Genomic DNA, 18,923 nt, shown 5'->3' with positions numbered 1-18,923 from the left:
CAATAGTGTGTTTGTGGGTGTCACAGCCCTACCCCACCAGGACATGAATCAGGAATCAAGGAGACCAATGCCCCAGACACCCAGAGGCCCCTCAAAACACGAGAGTGCCAAGAGAACCACCACAGGGGCAGAGAAACAGCTGTTGCTCTTCAGAGAGTGATCTGTACGGCAGAACGCTGCTGCAGGACTGCTGCTCTCCCCTCCCTTCAGGACATCTACACCAGGAGATGCTGGACTAGAGCAGCTCAGATATTGAACGACCCAGCAACGATCAGTTTCAACTTCTGCAATCATTCAGAAGGTTCTGCACCATCCGGGCAAGGACAGAGCGAGTCAAGAGCAGCTTCTATCCCCAAACCGGAACCACACCCCCACTTTTTTGTTGAGCTGCTATTTTTAACTAGGGCAGCATTGTGGGAGCAAAACGTGTTCTTTTAAGTAATGTGTGTTAATAAAGTGTTTTAATTAATGGTTTGGAATTGCCAGCCCTGCTAGTTACGTTGTTTCCTTTGCTGCAGCTCTATATTTGTAATTGTTTGTCTAATAAAGTTTGTTCTTTGAAATTGATTTGCCACACCTCTGCTTGTTAATAATGAACCTGTGTGCCTTTTGTTACTGTTACAATGTTTGCATTGGCTATTGTAATCTCTCCTGGCGTGTACCTCCCTCCCTGTTGTCAACACCATTTAGTTACCTTTATCGGTTTTCCTCATTCATGCCGCCACACTCTCGTTTTCATGAGAGGAAACTTCTTTAAGGGTTGTTTGACACCACTTCACGATAGTTATTTACTAGCATAAAAAATGGCGTGACTTCCAATCAGTCTGCAGTCTTAACGCCCTTAACTTCCAACAAAATGGCGGCATATCCACTATTTCATGTGCTAATGTACCCAAACACAGAACACATTCAGATTCCTTTAGAATGGCAGATATAACTTGTATAGTTTGTGGGGAAACCAGATGCTTCTCACGGAGCAGATAATATTGATATTATGGTTTTTTTTGGGGTGTTCGTACTTTGAGATTTCAAAATAGCAAATTGAAAATAAAAGCAAGACTAAAATGACAAAGGAATTTAGATGATTCATCCCCCCCCCCCAAGTCTTTTTCTCCATTTCAGACAAGTCTGAGGCACTGATTGCTTGATGTCAATACATTTTTTCATTATCTTGCCAGCTATAACTTGTATAATTTGTGTGGAAAATGTAAATATTAAGCTTTGATTTGCCTTACAGAGCAGTTAATATGGCTATAGACTGTTATTTTCACTTTGAGATTTCAACATGGCAAATAGAAAAAAAAAGCAAAATGACAAAAGCATTTAGATGGTCCATGGAGCTAATTTATGAGTCTGTTTTTCCATTTCAGACAGCTGTTAATCACTGGTTTTTCGTTGCAGTCACTACATGTAGTCTACTCCAGTATTTTGCAATACTTTCAGAGTTATTCTGTATTTGCAAAATCGAGGTGGATCCAAAAGATCTCAAGATAAAATCATTTGTGACAGAAACGTGACTCAAGCCTTCAAAAGAATGCCTCCCACACAAACTGAAATCCAAGAAGATCCAGTCAGTTTTTTTCACCTTTTGGAGAAATTCTTTATTCTTTGTCTTTGGCTACTATTTGCAAAGAAGTCGCCCCATAACACTAGGCACCACATCACCAAGAGTAAAGCTCCACAAAGCACAAGTGACGCACACAGATTAGTCTTTGTGCTCCTCCCTTTAGGGGTCATCAAAGCGGAGCATCTGCCTCCATCTGTCCCTTTCTCTAGAATCCAATTCTGTCATGTCCTCCGTCACTACATCCATGACAGTCTCCATGATCATCTTCTGGTTCAATACACCCACTATCGCGCCTCTGCACATGTCCAAACCAACGCAGCTTTGCCTCTCTAGCTTTGTTTCTAAAGTTACTCACACAGATCATTTAGATTTCAGTTTTATGGGAAAGTATAAAAGAGTGTTAGAGTTCTGTAAAGGTACCCTGTACCTCTCCTCTGATCATAGTAAGTTATACAAAGGAAAACCTTTCCATGCTGTGATATTATTGTAAATCAGATAAGGTTGTGCCAAAACAGGTATGCTAAACACTCACTTGCATTTAAAATTCTTGGTTAAACTATTAAAATAACACGTGCACATACTTTAAGCCACAAATGATTGGTTTGACAGTTATTCTGCAGCATTACTTAATAACCTACTTGCCATTCCATCATGGGCCTGTTTCACAACACCACCCCTCCCACGGAGCTGTTGACACACTTTGGTGTTCTTAAGCATAACAGAGGTGAACCAGTTCCTTGTGAAACTGCAGTATATCAGAATTATACTTCGATGATCATTAACTATCCCACGTTGCTGAAAAGGTCATTTTAGTATTCCTCTCAGCAGTGAACACCACCCACTCCTACGTGTAAGTTGAAGAACCGGCACCACCAGTGTTGCAGGGTCCATTGTATTCAGTAGTTAAGGATTCCTGCACCTCAACAGTCATTTCTGATGAAATCTCAACTTTCAGTGCAAGAGTTAAGTCTGACAGTAATGTAGAACTTCATTGTTTACCTTTCAGTTACTGCTGGGAAATGATGACTGATTGTTATTTTACATGTTAAAAGCCATTTATCTGTGTTTACTTGAAATAAATGTGTCTAGAATAAATTGCACTGCCATTAGGCTATAGCACGTGCCTGGTTTTTACTATTGGAACTGATCTGGACAGAATGCTGTCTGTTTATTGGGGGTGTTGGGGTTCATTCAACTGTTTGTCAGAGGCATAGCAGCTTTGAAACTTTGTGTCAGTAGGTGTGGTAACAGCAATTCTTATCTGACAGGTGAAGATTTAGTCCAAGCAAAAGGTCTCTTAATATAAGTTAGATGAAATAAAACTGTAGCTGTCGGTGACTTTAATAGATTTACAGTATTGCATGTTGCACATGGAGTTGTCCTGAACACAGTGAGATATTATTTCTGTATGGAAGCCCTGTAGCTTCTAATGCATCAAAGCTTTGTAAGCCTTAAGGTATTACAAAGCAACAGCTGCTGGTAAGTCACTGTTCATGTGACGTAATATCACAGGTTCCTTGGAAAAAACACAGTCAGCTTGACTGATCAGGAAGTGATCAGCTTGACTCTTTCTTTAAAATGCATAATTTTCCTAATAACAAAAAACAAAACAGAAGACTGTTATCTAATAAGCTTAGCTCATATCTCAGGCTTAAAAACAATGCTGTCTAAAGCAGTAGTATTGACCCTATTTCAGCCCACACTATATGCAACAGAAACAACTTACACCCATCTTGATAAAAGCTTTCCACTCTGGAAGTCTATTTATGTTAAGCTCTAAGTATAAAGCTGTTGTTGAATATAAACATTATTTTGTGCTGATATTGCACTTTTCAGAACCAAAGAGTTTTTGAAATCTGCACAAAATTGCATTTTAAATTACTTTTGGAATATTACTTTAAATACTTCGATTTAAAGTTCTGCTAAAAGTTTAAATAAAAAGATCATTATTGCTGAACTGCGAAATATTTTGCGTGCAGTGTATTTTTTGCATACAAGTTTAATAGAATAGCTTTAGTGTTTTGTCTTTTTAAATTTAAATATGAACTTATACAAAATGCAGCATGATATTAAAAAAAACCAAACAGTTCTACTGATTATGAAATATACATATTGGATTCATATGGGTATCGGCAGATATCCAAATTTATGATTTCGGCGTCGGTATCGGACATAAAAAGTGGTATCGTGCCATCTCTAGTAACAATATACTGGACAAAGTTTATTCCAACATCAAAATGGGCTACAGGGCCAGACCTCTACCACATCTGGGCAAGTCTGACCATTTGTCCCTTTTTCTAATTCCTGCATATGCCCCCCTATAGAAAACTGCTCCCACCATCACAAAGACTATTACCATATGGCCAGAGGGTGCCTCTCAGCAGCTGCAGGACTGCTTTGACAGGACCAACTGGGATATTTTTGAACATCAGGACCTGGACATTGGCTGCCCTCTCCCCACGCTGGAAGATCTAGACAGTACCCGCTGTCTTAAAAAAGCTCACAACATTATAAAAGATGCCTCACACCCTGGCCACTCCCTGTTTGAACTGTTGCCCTCGGGCAGATGGTACAATCAGCGTAAGGACAAATAGACTCAAACACAGCTTTTGCCCAACCTCAATAACATGACTGATGTCAGTTTAAACAGAGAGACACTTTGTAGATCAGAGCCAGCTGGAGCCGCTCATGAGAGAAAAATCTGAACTTCAGAGGAAACTCTATTATGCCACACTGCCGTCTAGTGGCCAGCTGATGTACTGCAACAACACCTGCCGTAGGATGACAAAGGTAAAACACTGCATGTGATTTTGTTTGATATTAAGGTGATGTGGATATAATCTCACTTTTTATTAGGGAAACGTGTAAATAATCGTACTATTCAATTCTAATTCACACACATGAATTCTGTTTTCCTTCAGCTGACTTTCATTTCTCTTCTCTCCAGAACATACCTCCACCTCTGCAGGCTTTCTTCCACATATTCTGGTACTTCAGGTACTGACAATCAGTATTTGGTGCCTGATTAGCAGTCAGACAACCAGACAATCCAGAACAGACTGCACACAGCCAATCATCAGTGTTATAGGCGTCCCAGGAGGTCTGTCATGACTTCACTAGTGTTGGCAACATGTGCACTAGAACCTGAACATGTGGAGACACAGATTCTGCATATGGAGATGAAGTGGAGAATGCTATGCTGATTGCTGCAGTAATAAGGTAACAGCTTTTACTGAAGGCAGTGTGATCACATAGGGTGGCATTTCCCTCACTGGAAACCCAAGAAATGCTATATTTGGAGTCAGTCTCAATGCAGAGAAATATCAAGAGGAGATTCTACAACCTGGGTACCTGGGTGTTCACCTGAATAATAGACTAGACTGGAGCCACAACACTGATGCTCTTTACAGGAAGGGTCAGAGCAGACTCTACCGGCTGAGGTCATTTGGAGTACAGGGAGCGCTTTTAAAGACCTTCTATGACTGTGTGGTGGCATCTGTCATTTTTTACAGTGTTGTATGTTGGAGCAGCAGTTTATCGGCAGCTGAGAGGAAGAGGTTGGATAAACTCATCAGGAACGCCAGCTCTGTTCTGGGATGCACCCTGGACCCAGTGCAGGTGGTGGGAGACAGAAGGACTCTGGCCAAAATAACATCTCTGATGGTCAGAGTCTCCCACCCCATGCATGTAAATGTTGCTGAACTGCAGAGCTCCTTCAGTGACAGACTGCTGCATCCTGTTTTTGGTAACCATTGCCCTTGATGTAAATATGTAAAAATTGTGTATGTTTCTGGTCTGTGTGTAACCGGTTTCTGCTTCACCCTGCTGCAACAGTTCGGCCCAAACAGATTCCTCGACTCTGCGTTGTGTTGTGTTTTTAAGAAGACACGGAGTCTCTGATCGATCGTTGCCACTTTATTTCCTGAATGGAAACAATGGTGTTGTATCAGTGCAAAGGGCTCGCCACACACCACTCCGCACAGCACACTACGGCAGAACAACCCATTAGCATTCCGCTTTAGCATACAGTTTTACACAATAATAAACACATGAAAAGTACATAAAACTGGTGTTGGACATGTGTCCACTAAGCACTTATTACACTTGGTGCCCATCAGTTAATCAAACATGTTTTATGTGTCTGTACTACTTAGCTACATTGTGTGCGGAACAATACAACTCACCTCTCGTATGGCTACGGCAGACTGGCAGCGATTACTGCAGCCAGCCTCACCTAACCAGCCACACCGAGAGGGGGGGCGCTGGTTCCCCATTACACTGACATTTGTGGCAAGTGGAATAATACCACATAAACACTGTTGCATGTGTTTGTGTGCTGTTTGTTTGTATATGTGTCTTTCTTGCTGCTGTTACATCCAAATTTCCCCTTGTGGGACAATTAAAGGATTATTCTATTCTATTCTATTCTATTCTATTCTACAACGAGTGGCATTCCCATGTCTCCACAGTCTGGGATAGAACTTGAAGAGGCTAATGCAGGCCCCACAGGGCCAGGTTTATCACAGACTGCCTCCAGAATTTGAGCGTGGAGAGGACGGACTCACCTGCCTTCACTCCTGACTTCACCCCCACTTGTTGGAACAATTGTGCTGTCCATGCCCGTTTGTTTAATGAATAAATTGATAAATTGCCAATATGTGTTGTTTCTTCAGACTTCAATCATCCAATCCAATAAATGACACCAAACAAGAGCCAATAGCAGAGTAAGGCGTTCGGCATTGGCAGAGAAGATGTGGCAAGTTTTTCATGGTCACAACCCACAAATGAATTCATTGCAAATGTGGCACCATTAAAGTGTAAATAAACATTTCCATACTTAACCTCATTGATTGCCAAGAAGCAGTGTTAGAACAGAAATTATCAGCCGAACACAAATTTTCTTAAGTTTTATGTTAAATTTGCATTAAAAAAAAGAGTTGATTTAAAGTGAAGTTTATTTTATTCCTTTTTACTGTAATTTTAAATATAAGGCCCCAAGAGATTTTAATGCAAGTGAGAGAGGCCCTCATTAGGCTGAGAAAGCCCAAATAAACTTGTCACAGACATGAAAAAAGAAATTAGCATTGGCCAAATAAACAATCTGGTACACTCTTTAACCCAACTGGTATCTCAACTGGCTGATATTGGCTATTTGCTGATATAATGATACTGGCAATTATGACAGTCATAAACTGTAATTTAAAAGTAGGAACAAATGACAGAAACACACTTCAGCTTTGTTATCATTGTTGATATTGCATAGTTTGTCTACCCAGTGACACTTTATATAAAAAACAGGGGGGTTACTGGGACACTCTGTTTAAAAAAAACATGTAACTGATTTATTCTTGCAGCAATTCAGCAAACAAAACAGACCAACATGTATTGACAGCAAGTCTTCATCGGGGTCTGACAAGTACACAGTTAGTCAGAATTAAAGTAATCTGTGATAAAGATTTTTTTTTACAGTAAGTACAAATTAATTTAAAATATCAAATTTTATTTTTTCACTGATACCCAATATCGATAGCAGTCTTAAAAATCCTACATATTGGTTAGGTTCTAGTTTACGGTAGGAGGTGTCTGTAAATGGAAATACAGTGTTTAACACAAGGTTCAAAACTTTGGAAAGCATCTAAAATGATGAAACCAAGGTGAACTTATATCAGACCGATGGGAGGACAAAAGCATAGAGAAGGGGAGAAACTGCTCATGATTCAAAGCATACCTCATCAAAACATGATAGACACAGTGTTATGACATTGTGTTTATTGATCATGTGACTGTGAAGTGCACAGGGCTATGCTCTCTGCTACAAAACTGATCACATACGCTTCACACTGAAAATGGATCACTGCAAGCTTACTGCAAAAGCAACCCAAGAGTATCTCAAAGTAAAGGAAAAGGGAAACTCCTAAATGACCAGTCAGTAACCTGACAGAGCAACTGCTGCATTGAGAACACGTGAAGGATGCTCTAGTAAAGGATGAGCAGAGAGTCTTAAGGGAAGAAAAACAGCTTGTGGTTATAAATTTCAGGCAGTCATTAACAGAAACAACAACATATTTAGATGTAAAAATATGTTTGTTTGGGTTTTTTTTGTCCAGTTATCTTTGAGCCTCTAAAAATGGGGGACTATGTATGGCTTTGATTCCCACTTTGCAATATTTTCTTAAGCTTAATGATTTAAAGGTATAAATCTTTCACTTTAAATTCAGTCACATAGTTTAAGTTGAAATACACTGTGGTTGTACTACAAAAACAGTATTTGTCCAAAAACCTATGGACCAAATGGGCTGTGACTACAATGGCTGTGTCTGAATTCCTATTTGGGGAGTTTTGTAGGGAGGGCTAAAGAGTGAGATCATCAGCCAGTTAAAAATCAGTTTTGGATAGGTCGTCTTCTCTTTGCCTTCAGTTATAAATGATCACATGAATAAGATATGCTAGATGAATTAATCGACATTAATGAAACACATATTTTTTGAGATATTTTCTCAGGATTTTGTAATTTTCCTAAAGTCTATTCAGTCCTGAGCAGTTTTTAATCTTAGTAGGATAATGTGAGCACATTATCCAGAATCCCTTATTTTCACATGATTTTACATTTACATACATGCATAATTTTCTAAAGAGAAAAAAGATGAAGCATCAGACAGGAGAAATGAAATGAATGATCAAAATATATTTACATATTTACATGTTGCACCAGTAGTAAAAACACAGAAAATACAGCTTTCACCTTATGAGGTGATGTAAGTCTGAAATTATAAATATTTTTGAACACCCATACAGTAGCATATGAAAACATCAATATATCTTTGTATTAGTAGCAATAGAAATATGCCATGTTGTATATAGTAATTCTAACGTGTGTGTGTGTATATATATATATCCAGTGTGTGTATATATCCAACGACATTTCCATTATTAAATTAAGTATATGCTATGAATAGTGCCACAAAAGGACCATTCTGTATTTATAGGTGAGCTGACAGGCAGCATTGTAGGATTTTACCTCTATGCAAAAAGATTTTTCAGCCCACAAGGAAAATCACCAGAAGTGCAGGACAAATATTTTGATCATGTTTTTCAAGAATAGATACCAGTTTTACTGTCTGACAATGGTTCATCTTTAACCCACAGATAGTTTAAATTACCACAATGAGACCACAGATAGCACAGACTTGCCAGTCTTAATTGCTTGAATGTGTAAGGCAGCTATTTATAGCCAGACAGTGAGCAACTGACACATTCTTACTCACTGCATTATATGGATTAATGATGTCAAAGAGGTGCATGAGGTCACCTTTAGATGATCCATTGTAGTGTGTCCTTGAAGGCATGATTCATGATTTACACAGTGAGGCATCAGTTTACAAGAAATGATCCCAGACAATATACTCACAGTGATTACAACCCTAACAATGAATAGCTCGTCATCTACAGTACATAATGTTGTCAAATGTTTCAGAGAATCTGGACAAATCTCTGTGTGAAAGGGACAAGGCCACATTGAGGAAATTGAAACACAGTGAAACAGAGTTCATCATGTCCTCCACAAGTTAGAGAGGACCCGGGACGATGGACAGCTGACCCCACTATAGGTCGGCCACCCAGGTGTGAGACGAGATCAGGGTGCCAGGGCTCCACGTGCCCAAGAACTGCCCGGTACCCGACTGAGGTTTCTTATATTTAGCAGATGGCATGAAATATAGGCACTGGCTCCACTGTTGGGGTTTTGTCCTTTTGTGGACTTCTTTCTACTCATTTTACTGTCTAGGTGAGTAGAAAAAATAAAAGTGCATTTTCTCTATTAAAAAAAAGATTTTAACCCCCTCTGACACCATTGCGATATATAGGCTTGATACACTATGGTATTTGTATTTATGGATATTTAAAAATCTTAAGAAAGCAGGTAAATAAATATTTAAAATTATTTTTTTACAGCTCCATAATGCAAAGTCCCCTTTTATGTAAATACATTTTTGGTGAATCTTCAGTCTTCATTTTTATTTTTATTTTTTACCTGCTGCTACTAAACAGAAAAGTCACACTCTGTATGGAAACTCTCCCTTCTTTGTTTTCATAAACTTCAAATGACATTATTTTGCGCAAGTTGTCTTGTGTTTACTGTCGAGCCGTCTATTACCTGTGGAGCTCCTTTCAATAAAAACGGGAAGTAACTGGAGAGATAAAGCGCTTTGAACTTGGTGCTACAGAAACAGTAGACCAGTGGGTCGAGCAGACAGTCCATGTAGGAGAGGACCATGAGGCCGTCAAAGGCCACTGCAGCTTTGTCTTCGATGTAATCAGGGATATCTTGGACCCGAATGACAAGCAGAACTATCCTCGCTATGGTGCAGGGGAGGAAGCAGAATGAAAAGAGCACCATGACACCGCTGACGAGAAATACGGCTCTCTTCAGCTTGGTCCTATCCCCGACTGTTTTCTTCCTGAGTCGGTTGACGATGCGCACAGTGCAGTAGACCAGGATGACAAACGGGATCAGGATCTGAGTGAAGAATACCGTCTCTCTAATGCTATCCACCACATCCTTAAATAGAGGGATCCAAAAACAACAGGGATCAGTTTAATTAAAGTATACAGCACTAACATAGTTTTTTGTCTTTATTATGTAGCCTAAGGTTGTTTTTTTTCAATAGTTTTATAACAAAAATATGGATGTCAGCAGTTTAACCTCTATTTAAAATCACTTTGCATGGCAGCTGTTCAGGATTCCTAGATTAAATACATTAGTGCAAGTATTGAAAAAGCACTTAGTTTAAAATGAAATCCTCTTAATAAAACCTTAAGTATTAAGACACCATGAGCCTAGAGTAGACAACACATGGATGTAGTGAGAGTGAATAAGACATCAAACATGTAAACTTTACCTCGATCAGGGTGGCATTTTCTTTATGGAGGCTGTTACAGCAGTCAAAGTTTTTGAGCATGGTGGGGATGGTGAGAGGCAGAAGCAGCACCCAGATGACGATCGAGATCTGTGGAGATTTCTTGAGCGCTTTCAGGAGATTTTTCCGACCAGGGTGCACCACATTAAAATACCGATCAATGGAAGTCACTGTTAGGAAGGCGATGCTAGCTCCACGGTTTAAAAACAACATGAAAAGCATGGCTTTGCAGATGATCTCATTCTCACTCCTCCGCTCTCCCTGGATGAAGGAATGTGCTTTTATGGGCAAGCAGATCAGCAGGAGGATGTCGGCTAACACCAGGTTAAAGAGGAAGATATTATTTGTGTTGGATTTCCAAAACTTCAGCTTGAATATGAAGAGGTGGATGACAGATGCATTCAGAGGCAAAGCCATGATAAAAATCACGATCATGACAGCTGCATAAAACTTGTACAGTCCCTCGTCTGCAGCTTTACAGTCTTCAATTAGTTGGTAAGTTCCATTGGGGTTTTCCATTTCAGTAGCCTGGGAGTCAGCAAATATGAATTCCCAGCTAGAAAACAGAACCAGATTCTACCCTGCAAACACAGAGCAAAGCAGTGTCTCTAAAGTAAAAAGGATCAAATTACAGCCTGCAAACAAAACAGAAAAAATTCTGCCAAACAAGTTACCTTAGTGTCTTTAGTTTTGGTCCTCTTTAAAAGTTTAACTTTCTTCTTTCAGTCCTTTGGTAGCTGCCACTTTATGTCCTGTCCAGTGAAAGTCAGTACCAGTTCCAATTAAATCTGGAAGTAATATCAGTGTGCAGGGTGAACAGTAGGCTTCTCCTTTGTGTTGCTGCTCTACCCCCAGTTTGTAGCTCCTCCTTATTGCATGAGGAGGTGAGTCACCATCTGTTATTACACTCTTGGACCAACATAGAGTAAAACTGGCTTATAGTTTTAAGAATACAAACAATTCAAACATCAAACTACGAAGAAAAAGCACCATTGATTTTTAATCATGGCAGGTAACCAAACCCTCTGTGTAGCCTTGCTAAGCCCTGAAAAGATTCTGTGTAACCAAGTTAAGACAGGCACTGATTGCACCAACTGATTTGACTTTTGACAGACTGCCAGCTGTATGAGAAAACATTGTGGGAACATTTGTAGTTCTTGTGGAAGAGTTAACCATTTTGCTTTTGTGAGTGTTACGTAAATCCCTGAAGCTGCTGTGTCACTTAGTTTCTCCAGAATGACAGCTTTCTTCCTCTGTGTCACTTTTAAAACTGCATGCCTCCTCTGCAGATGCTAAAAATGCTGCTAAGGGAAAATATAGGGGGGGAAACACTGAAAACACTGATGTGAATCCTTGGGAATTGTTGATGGATTTAAATGTGGGCACGAGGGGTTTTCAGGGTTTTCTACTAAGTAAAGCAAACTGAATAAGGAGGAATGTTGAATCCTAAGGGAGACAGATTTCTATAAGGGGGGTTAGCCTTAGGCATCACTCTGCTATGCATGCCTTCACTGCTTCAGCAAGTCCAAGCATCTCTAAAGAGTCAGACTCTCCAGGCACATGGTGAAAACAACACCTTTTTCCTGCTTTGCTTCATGATTTTAACAAGACTGTGAGAAAGACAGAAATAGCATTTTAACTTTCCATCTGTTTTACTATGTTTAATTTTTCTTTCGGTTAAAAACATATATAAATCAGGAACTCATGTTCTTATGATAGAAGTCTCTAAAAAGAGAGGAAATTTAAAAAACTTAGAGGTAGATCCCTTAGTTTTTTTTAATATTAAAAACCATAAAAATGTGATCATAGCTTTTTAATAGACAACAGCCATTCAGAGGTTAACAATCAATCTGCTTCAAGCCCACTTGTGAGTCCACCTGCACTCAGTTGTAAAGTTGTACTTGCTGCTGTAATTTATAGCTGTGCTGAGTTTTCTCCCTTTTATCCAAACTATCTCACAGGAGGCTGGGATGTTTGTCAACAAAATGCTTTGAGCCCACAGTAAAGCCATCCATCAGCTCTTATCTCACAGATTCACTCACTCCTGAACAGAACAATAATGCATTACAGTAATCCAATTACTTTTTCAAGTAATGAGTAAAGTAGGGGATTACTATTGTAAAAAAAAGTAATTAGATTACTGTTACTTTCCCATAAGCACGCTGCGTTACTAAACCGTGAGAGTGTCTCATGACAATGACGTACGAGCGTGCGACGTCCGTGGCAGCAACAGACGTGTGTAGATCAACAATGGATAATATGGAGTGCGGGAGAGAGTACAACCATGAAGCGTTTAAAGCTTGGTAGCACTGACATTACTTTGAGTTTGAAAAAGTGACAAAAGCATTAGCGTCCGCTGTACACTCTGCGTGGGAAGAAAACTTCTTTCTACAGCGAAAAATTAAAATTCAAATGTGAGCAAGCACCGAGCATGCTGCCACAGGAATGTGAAATTCACAGATCCACCCACTGACATCACCCCTGCGGCACCGGGCAAACCTCCACCCGCCCCACTCCTGCTAAACAAGTGAAAATAGATTTAAGAGCGACAGGACTCGTTGCTGGTGAATCTTTAAGTTTATTTATTTTTTGCTGTGTTTTACTTGCATCTGTTTGAAAGTGGACTTATTGATGGACTTATGTTATATTACATGTATTTTTGGTGTTGCTGCCCCTCTTCTCCATGCTTGCAGATATGTGTGTGTGTGTGTGTGTGTACGGATGCAGGTGTTTCTGCGAACACCGGTTTACAGGCGCCTTCAGGCCTGGTGGGTGTGGCCCTGCTAGGGGACTGGCCACACCTGAAGCTCCTGCCACACACCTGATGCTGATCAGGGCTCGTCGGGGGAGCTACTTAGGAGAGTCTTGGAGCTCCCACCGACGCGGGATCATTGCGTGAGACTCCATGTTAGTCATCCAGTTTCGGTTTCGTCCTTAAGTGCATGCCTGCTATCAGGGCTGGACTGGGACAAAAAATCGGCCCGGGCATTTTGACTAGAGACCAGCCCACGAGGATAGAGATTGAAAATGTGACGTCATTCAGGGGTAAAACCGCAAAGGATTCTGGGAACCTGTGGCAAGCGGTACTAGCGCACGCAGGCTTTCAATTGAACTCAGTTACACAGCGATTAAAAGAAACCCAAAAAATGGCAAGAAGCTGTTGTATTATTAACTGCAATAGCCGGTCGCATGACAGCCACGGGAAGCCGACGGGTAAAGAGATCTTTTTTTTATCGGATTACGTCGTTGAAGAGAAATTTTTTAAGCCATGTTTCCGAAGTAAGAGCCGACGGATGGTCTGGATATACCAAATATAACGTCCCAGAACACTCCAGCTCACATGTTAGTCTGCTCCAAGCATTCCCACAAAGGTCAGTGTTTTGTAGTAGTTAATACGTCATTTTTCTTAACATAATTGGTGATATAGGTTACAAGCAAGTCTGGCGCTGAACAGAAATTGTCGCGCTATGCTCCTTTATTTATTGTGCATAAATAGTGAATTGTCCTGACACAATATTGCGTTTCGCTTCTGTTATTACCATGGTACATTGACAAAAACATATACTTTTATTCACAGGATAAAACAGTTGTTTTGTATCACTAATTGCCATGTACGATTACAGCATACAATATTATTGTCACTGCTACATTTCTGTAATGCGTACCAGAAATTATTTCCACTACTAATTAATTACAGTTGAGCTCAAAGGTTATATTAATAAACGGTTAACGAATGTGTATTTATGACGACGATTTGTGAGACTGGTAAACTTACCTTTGTTCGTACGATGGTCTTTCGTTCTACACGGTGCATTTCAAGGTCCTGTACCCATCCGTCGGTAAACTGTACCTGGGCTTGTTGCAGTGACCTGAAGTTACTAAAAACTTCATGAGTGTATGCACTCACTCCAAGAACTGTATAATTATAAATCTGAGCGTGGTGAAAGTTAGGCAGCACGCTAACGTCTTTTGTCCACTCTGTGTGCTCGTAAGGGTCTGACCCTTTCACTCCTTTGATTTTTTCCTCGTATCTTTTCTTTGCCTTTTCGTCGAGTCTGTCTTTGTACGGTCCGGCATTATTCTCCTTCGTTTTGTACACTCCTTTTTTGTGCGGCAAAGAAAAACCAAGAAGGTATTGGAACCGGAGAATGAACGTTTTGCGGTGCTGCAAATGCTTGCATTTGATGCGGTACTTGGATTGTTTTGCCACGAGTTCCCGGCATGCAATGCGCGAAAGTCACGTGATCTGTCAATCGCTATAGGAAAAACCATAAAGCCTTTGCATGAAAACAACTGCTTTGATGTACACTGCCTTGTTGGTATATATGTATCAATCTAATAAACTTAAACCTACACCATCCTCCCTATTCTGGATTTTAAACAGTACATAGCGGAAACAAAAAGACTGCTTGTTCGAGTTAACCTCCTGAACTATCTACAACACATGGTAGAAACCTTAAATTAAGACCAAGAACACTAGAGGTGAGACATGATCATTAATTAATATTAAAATTAATAAATGACAGATTTAGTGATATTTTCATAAACACCTCCTTTCCTTTTTTTGTTCTCCATTTTCTTTAGTTCGTCTATAAGATTGCTAAACAAGGGGGAGGGTGCATCCGGCCTCCTCGGCTGTAATTGGTCCAGCCCAGAGTCGATCATGACCAATTGGCCAATCCAACACCTTTCATTATATATACCCTTCCTAAAAAAAAAAAAAAGAAAGAAAAAAGAAAATCCATCGGCCCATAGAAACAAAAAAGCGCCAGCGGCCCACCGGGCAAATGCCCGGTATGCCCAATGGCCAGTCCAGCTATGCCTGCTATAGTATTGTGTCCTGACGGCTGCCTCTATTGTTTTCCCCAGGAGAGGTGTGGAGCACCAGACAGCAGCCAGCACGGGGAGGAGCGGAGAGCACTGAGACACGGACTTTTCACGGAGGACGCGACACGGGAGTCAGGGGAGAGCACAGGGATTTATTGTTGTTTTTCCATTCATTGTAAATAAACGCACTGTTTGCACACAGAGCTCCGCACCTGGGTCCTCCTTCCCCACATCCCCACGGTTGGCCATTGTCAACCGTGACAGAAAGAGTGAGTGTAAACACAAAAAAATTATTTATTTTATATGCTAGAATATGCAGAAAATAGGTTTAAATGTTTAAATAAAACAAATTTCTTCCAGTCAGAGACTGTTGCATATAATTTAATTTGTGCTTGATTCAATGTGCATAAAGTTAAGATTAAGATTAAAACTAATAAAAACAAGTTTTAAAAAGAGACTTTTTCATTTGATTCAATTTTATATGATGGATTATGCAGAAAAAATAGAATTGGGCTGAAAGGTCTGTTGCTTTATTACATATTCAGGTTGTGTATCATGTTTTTTAAAAGTAACTAAGTAATAAAGTAACTAATTACTATTTTCAAGCAACTTGACCAGCACGATTCAATGCAGAGAGGTCTATTAACACATAGTGAGTGAGAAAGGTGACTGGAAAGGAAAAACTCAATGCATCATGGGAATCCCCCGGCAGCCTACTCTATTGCAGCATAACTAAGGGAGGATTCAGGGTCACCTGATCTAGCCCTAACTATATGCTTTAGCAAAAAGGAAAGTTTTAAGCCTAATCTTAACTTAGAGATAGTGTCTGTCTCCCGAATCCAAACTGGAAGCTGGTTCCACAGAAGAGGGGCCTGAAAACTGAAGGCTCTCCCTCCCATTCTACTTTTGAGTACTCTAGGAACAACAAGTAGGCCTGCAGTGTGAGAGCGAAGTGCTCTAATGGGGTGATATGGTACTATAAGGTCATTAAGATAAGATGGGGCCTGATTATTTAAGACCTTGTATGTGAGGAGCAGGATTTTGAATTCAATTCTGGATTTAACAGGAAGCCAATAAAAGGAAGCCAATACAGAAGAAATCTGCTCTCTCTTTCGAGTCCCTGTCAGTACTCTTGCTGCAGCATTTTGGATTAACTGAAGGCTTTTCAGAGAGTTTTTAGGACATCCTGATAATAATGAATTACAGTAGTCCAGCCTGGAAGTAATAAATGCATGAACTAGTTTTTCAGCATCACTCTCAGACAGGATATTTCTAATTTTAGAGATGTTGCGCAAATGGAAGAAAGCAGTCCTACATATTTGTTTAATATGTGCGTTGAAGGACATGTCTCCAAGGAACCTTGGAGTCAAAAATGACTCCAAGGTTCCTCACAGCGTTACTGGAGGCCAAGGTAATGCCATCCAGAGTAAGAATCTGGTTAGATACCATATTTCTAAGATTTTCAGGGCCAAGTACAATAACCTCAGTTTTATCTGAATTAAGAAGCAGAAAGTTAGCGGCCATCCAGGTCTTTATGTCTTTAAGACATTCCTGCAGTTTAACTAATTGGTGTGTGTTACCTGGCTTCATGGACAGATAGAGCTGGGTGTCATCTGCATAGCAGTGAAAATGTATGCTATGTCTTCTGATGATACTGCCTAAGGGAAGCATGTATAATGTAAACAGAATTGGTCCTAGCACTGAACCCTGTGGGACACCATAGTTGACCTTAGTGTGTGAAGAGGACTCTCCATTTACATGCACAAATTGGAGTCTATTAGATAGATATGATACAAACCACTGCAGCGCAGTACCTGTAATACCTACAGCGTGCTCTAATCGCGCTAATAGAATATTATGGTCAACAGTATCGAACGCTGCACTAAGGTCTAGCAGGACAAGCGCAGAGATGAGTCCACTGTCAGAGGCCATAAGAAGATCATTTGTAATCTTCACTAAAGCTGTTTCTGTGCTGTGATGAGCTCTGAAACCTGACTGAAACTCTTCAAATAAGCCATTCCTCTGCAGATGATCTGTTAGCTGTTTGACAACTACTCTTTAAACTCTGCAAGTTACACACCGATTCAATATTGACTTTAGTGATTGGCGTAACCGGGTGTCATTACTGCCGACGTGAATTATGATTTTACTGAATTTATGTTTACCCTTAGCCAGCAGTTTTAAACTTCCCTCAATGACGCCTGCTCTGGCCCCTGGAAGACAATTGACTTTGGTTGCCGGTGTCTCTAGCTTCACATGTCTGAGAACAGAATTGCCAATTACCAGAGTTTGATCCCCGGCGGGTGTGTCGCCGAGTGGGGAAAAACGGTTAGACACATGAACAGGTTGGTGGTGTACCTGGGGCTTCTGTTTAAGACTATGCTTCCTCCTGACCATCACCCAGCCGCCCTCTTTCCCCAGCTGCTTGGGGTCTGCCGGGAACAGCTAGCGGGGCCTACGCTATCTTCAGCTGCACCAGCTACAGGGGCCTGGCTTGCTATGGGTGACTCAAAGGTGCGAAGCTGAGTCTCCAATTCAGTAATCCTGGCCTCCAGAGCTGCAAATATGCTACATTTGTTACAAGTATCACTACTGCTAAAGGAGGCCGAGGAGTAACTAAACATCTGACACAATGAGCAGGAAAGTGCAGGAGGGACAGGTGAAGAGGCCATCCTGATAGCGAGTTGGCTACGAGCTAAGCTAAGCTAGCGAAACAGTAAAGACACAGTGAGCAAATACTTTGGCTATAAATTAGGTAGTGAGTACACAGAGAGTGTGCTTCGGATGAAGCATATAAAGATTATACTATGAAAAAAGAAGGTATCTAAAAGTTTTTAATTAAATTGCTAGGCAGATAAGCTACTCAAAAACACCACTGTGTTTGAGCAGGAACAGGAAGTGATACTCTACCACAGAGAGAGCAAACACCAAGTGACAGCTCCACCAAGGGCCAGCCAAGATTGATTATATTATATACTTCAAAGTTTCTCCTGCCTTGTCTTGCACTCGAAAGCGTTTAGGTGGTGACACCTTTCAAAATGTAGCATAAAACATAAACAGAGCATGAACATAACAAAACTCCCAAGTTGTTTTCCAGTTTAAAAAAAAATGTAACAAGATGTCATTAATGCTTAGTTATCACAGGAGTTTTTGTTCATTATTGGTTCATTAGTTTCTGTAAATTAGTGTGATGAGCACTTCATTGGTCTCCCATTTGCAAGCCCACTAAACAACTTCTACAGTGTAGTGACTGTAACAATTGAGTAATTACTGATGACGTTTAAGTGAGTTACTTCTGAGTAAATCAGGAACAGCATGTCAAGAAAATCTGTTTCTTTCCTGTTTCACAGATTTTCACTGTATGGCGTCATCACCGAATGATTTCGCAATATGAAACTCTCCGAGTTTAGCTTTCATCTGTTAACGCACACTGACAAACTGCGTATCATTTCCGTGTGATTACTTTGTAATGTTTGTGCACCGCATTGTAAAGCGTTGTCATTTCAATGCAGAAAAGAAAAATCACAGTATAGATACTTACCCACCTGTAGAGGGGCCAACCCAGCTAATCCAGCAGGACTAAAGAGCATCCTGCCAGCTGACCTCGCTAACTG

The 18,923-nt window shown here is 40.4% G+C and overlaps 1 protein-coding gene across 1 annotated transcript; it reads right to left on the bottom strand.

The window, feature by feature from the left end:
* Positions 1-9,644: 9,644 nt before the first annotated feature.
* LOC134643644 (hydroxycarboxylic acid receptor 2-like) lies at positions 9,645-18,923 on the bottom strand. The gene is made up of 4 exons (XM_063496115.1): positions 18,855-18,923; positions 11,157-11,270; positions 10,465-11,063; positions 9,645-10,124 (listed from the first exon to the last, which is right to left on the bottom strand). The coding sequence occupies exons 3-4, from the start codon at positions 10,999-11,001 to the stop codon at positions 9,663-9,665; spliced, it is 999 nt and encodes a 332-aa protein (XP_063352185.1). The 5' UTR covers positions 11,002-11,063; positions 11,157-11,270; positions 18,855-18,923; the 3' UTR covers positions 9,645-9,662.

The sequence above is a fragment of the Pelmatolapia mariae genome, linkage group LG15 (genome assembly GCF_036321145.2).
Source record: "Pelmatolapia mariae isolate MD_Pm_ZW linkage group LG15, Pm_UMD_F_2, whole genome shotgun sequence".
Taxonomy (NCBI): Eukaryota; Metazoa; Chordata; class Actinopteri; order Cichliformes; family Cichlidae; genus Pelmatolapia; species Pelmatolapia mariae.
This window is presented reverse-complemented; position numbering and strand designations above follow the sequence as displayed.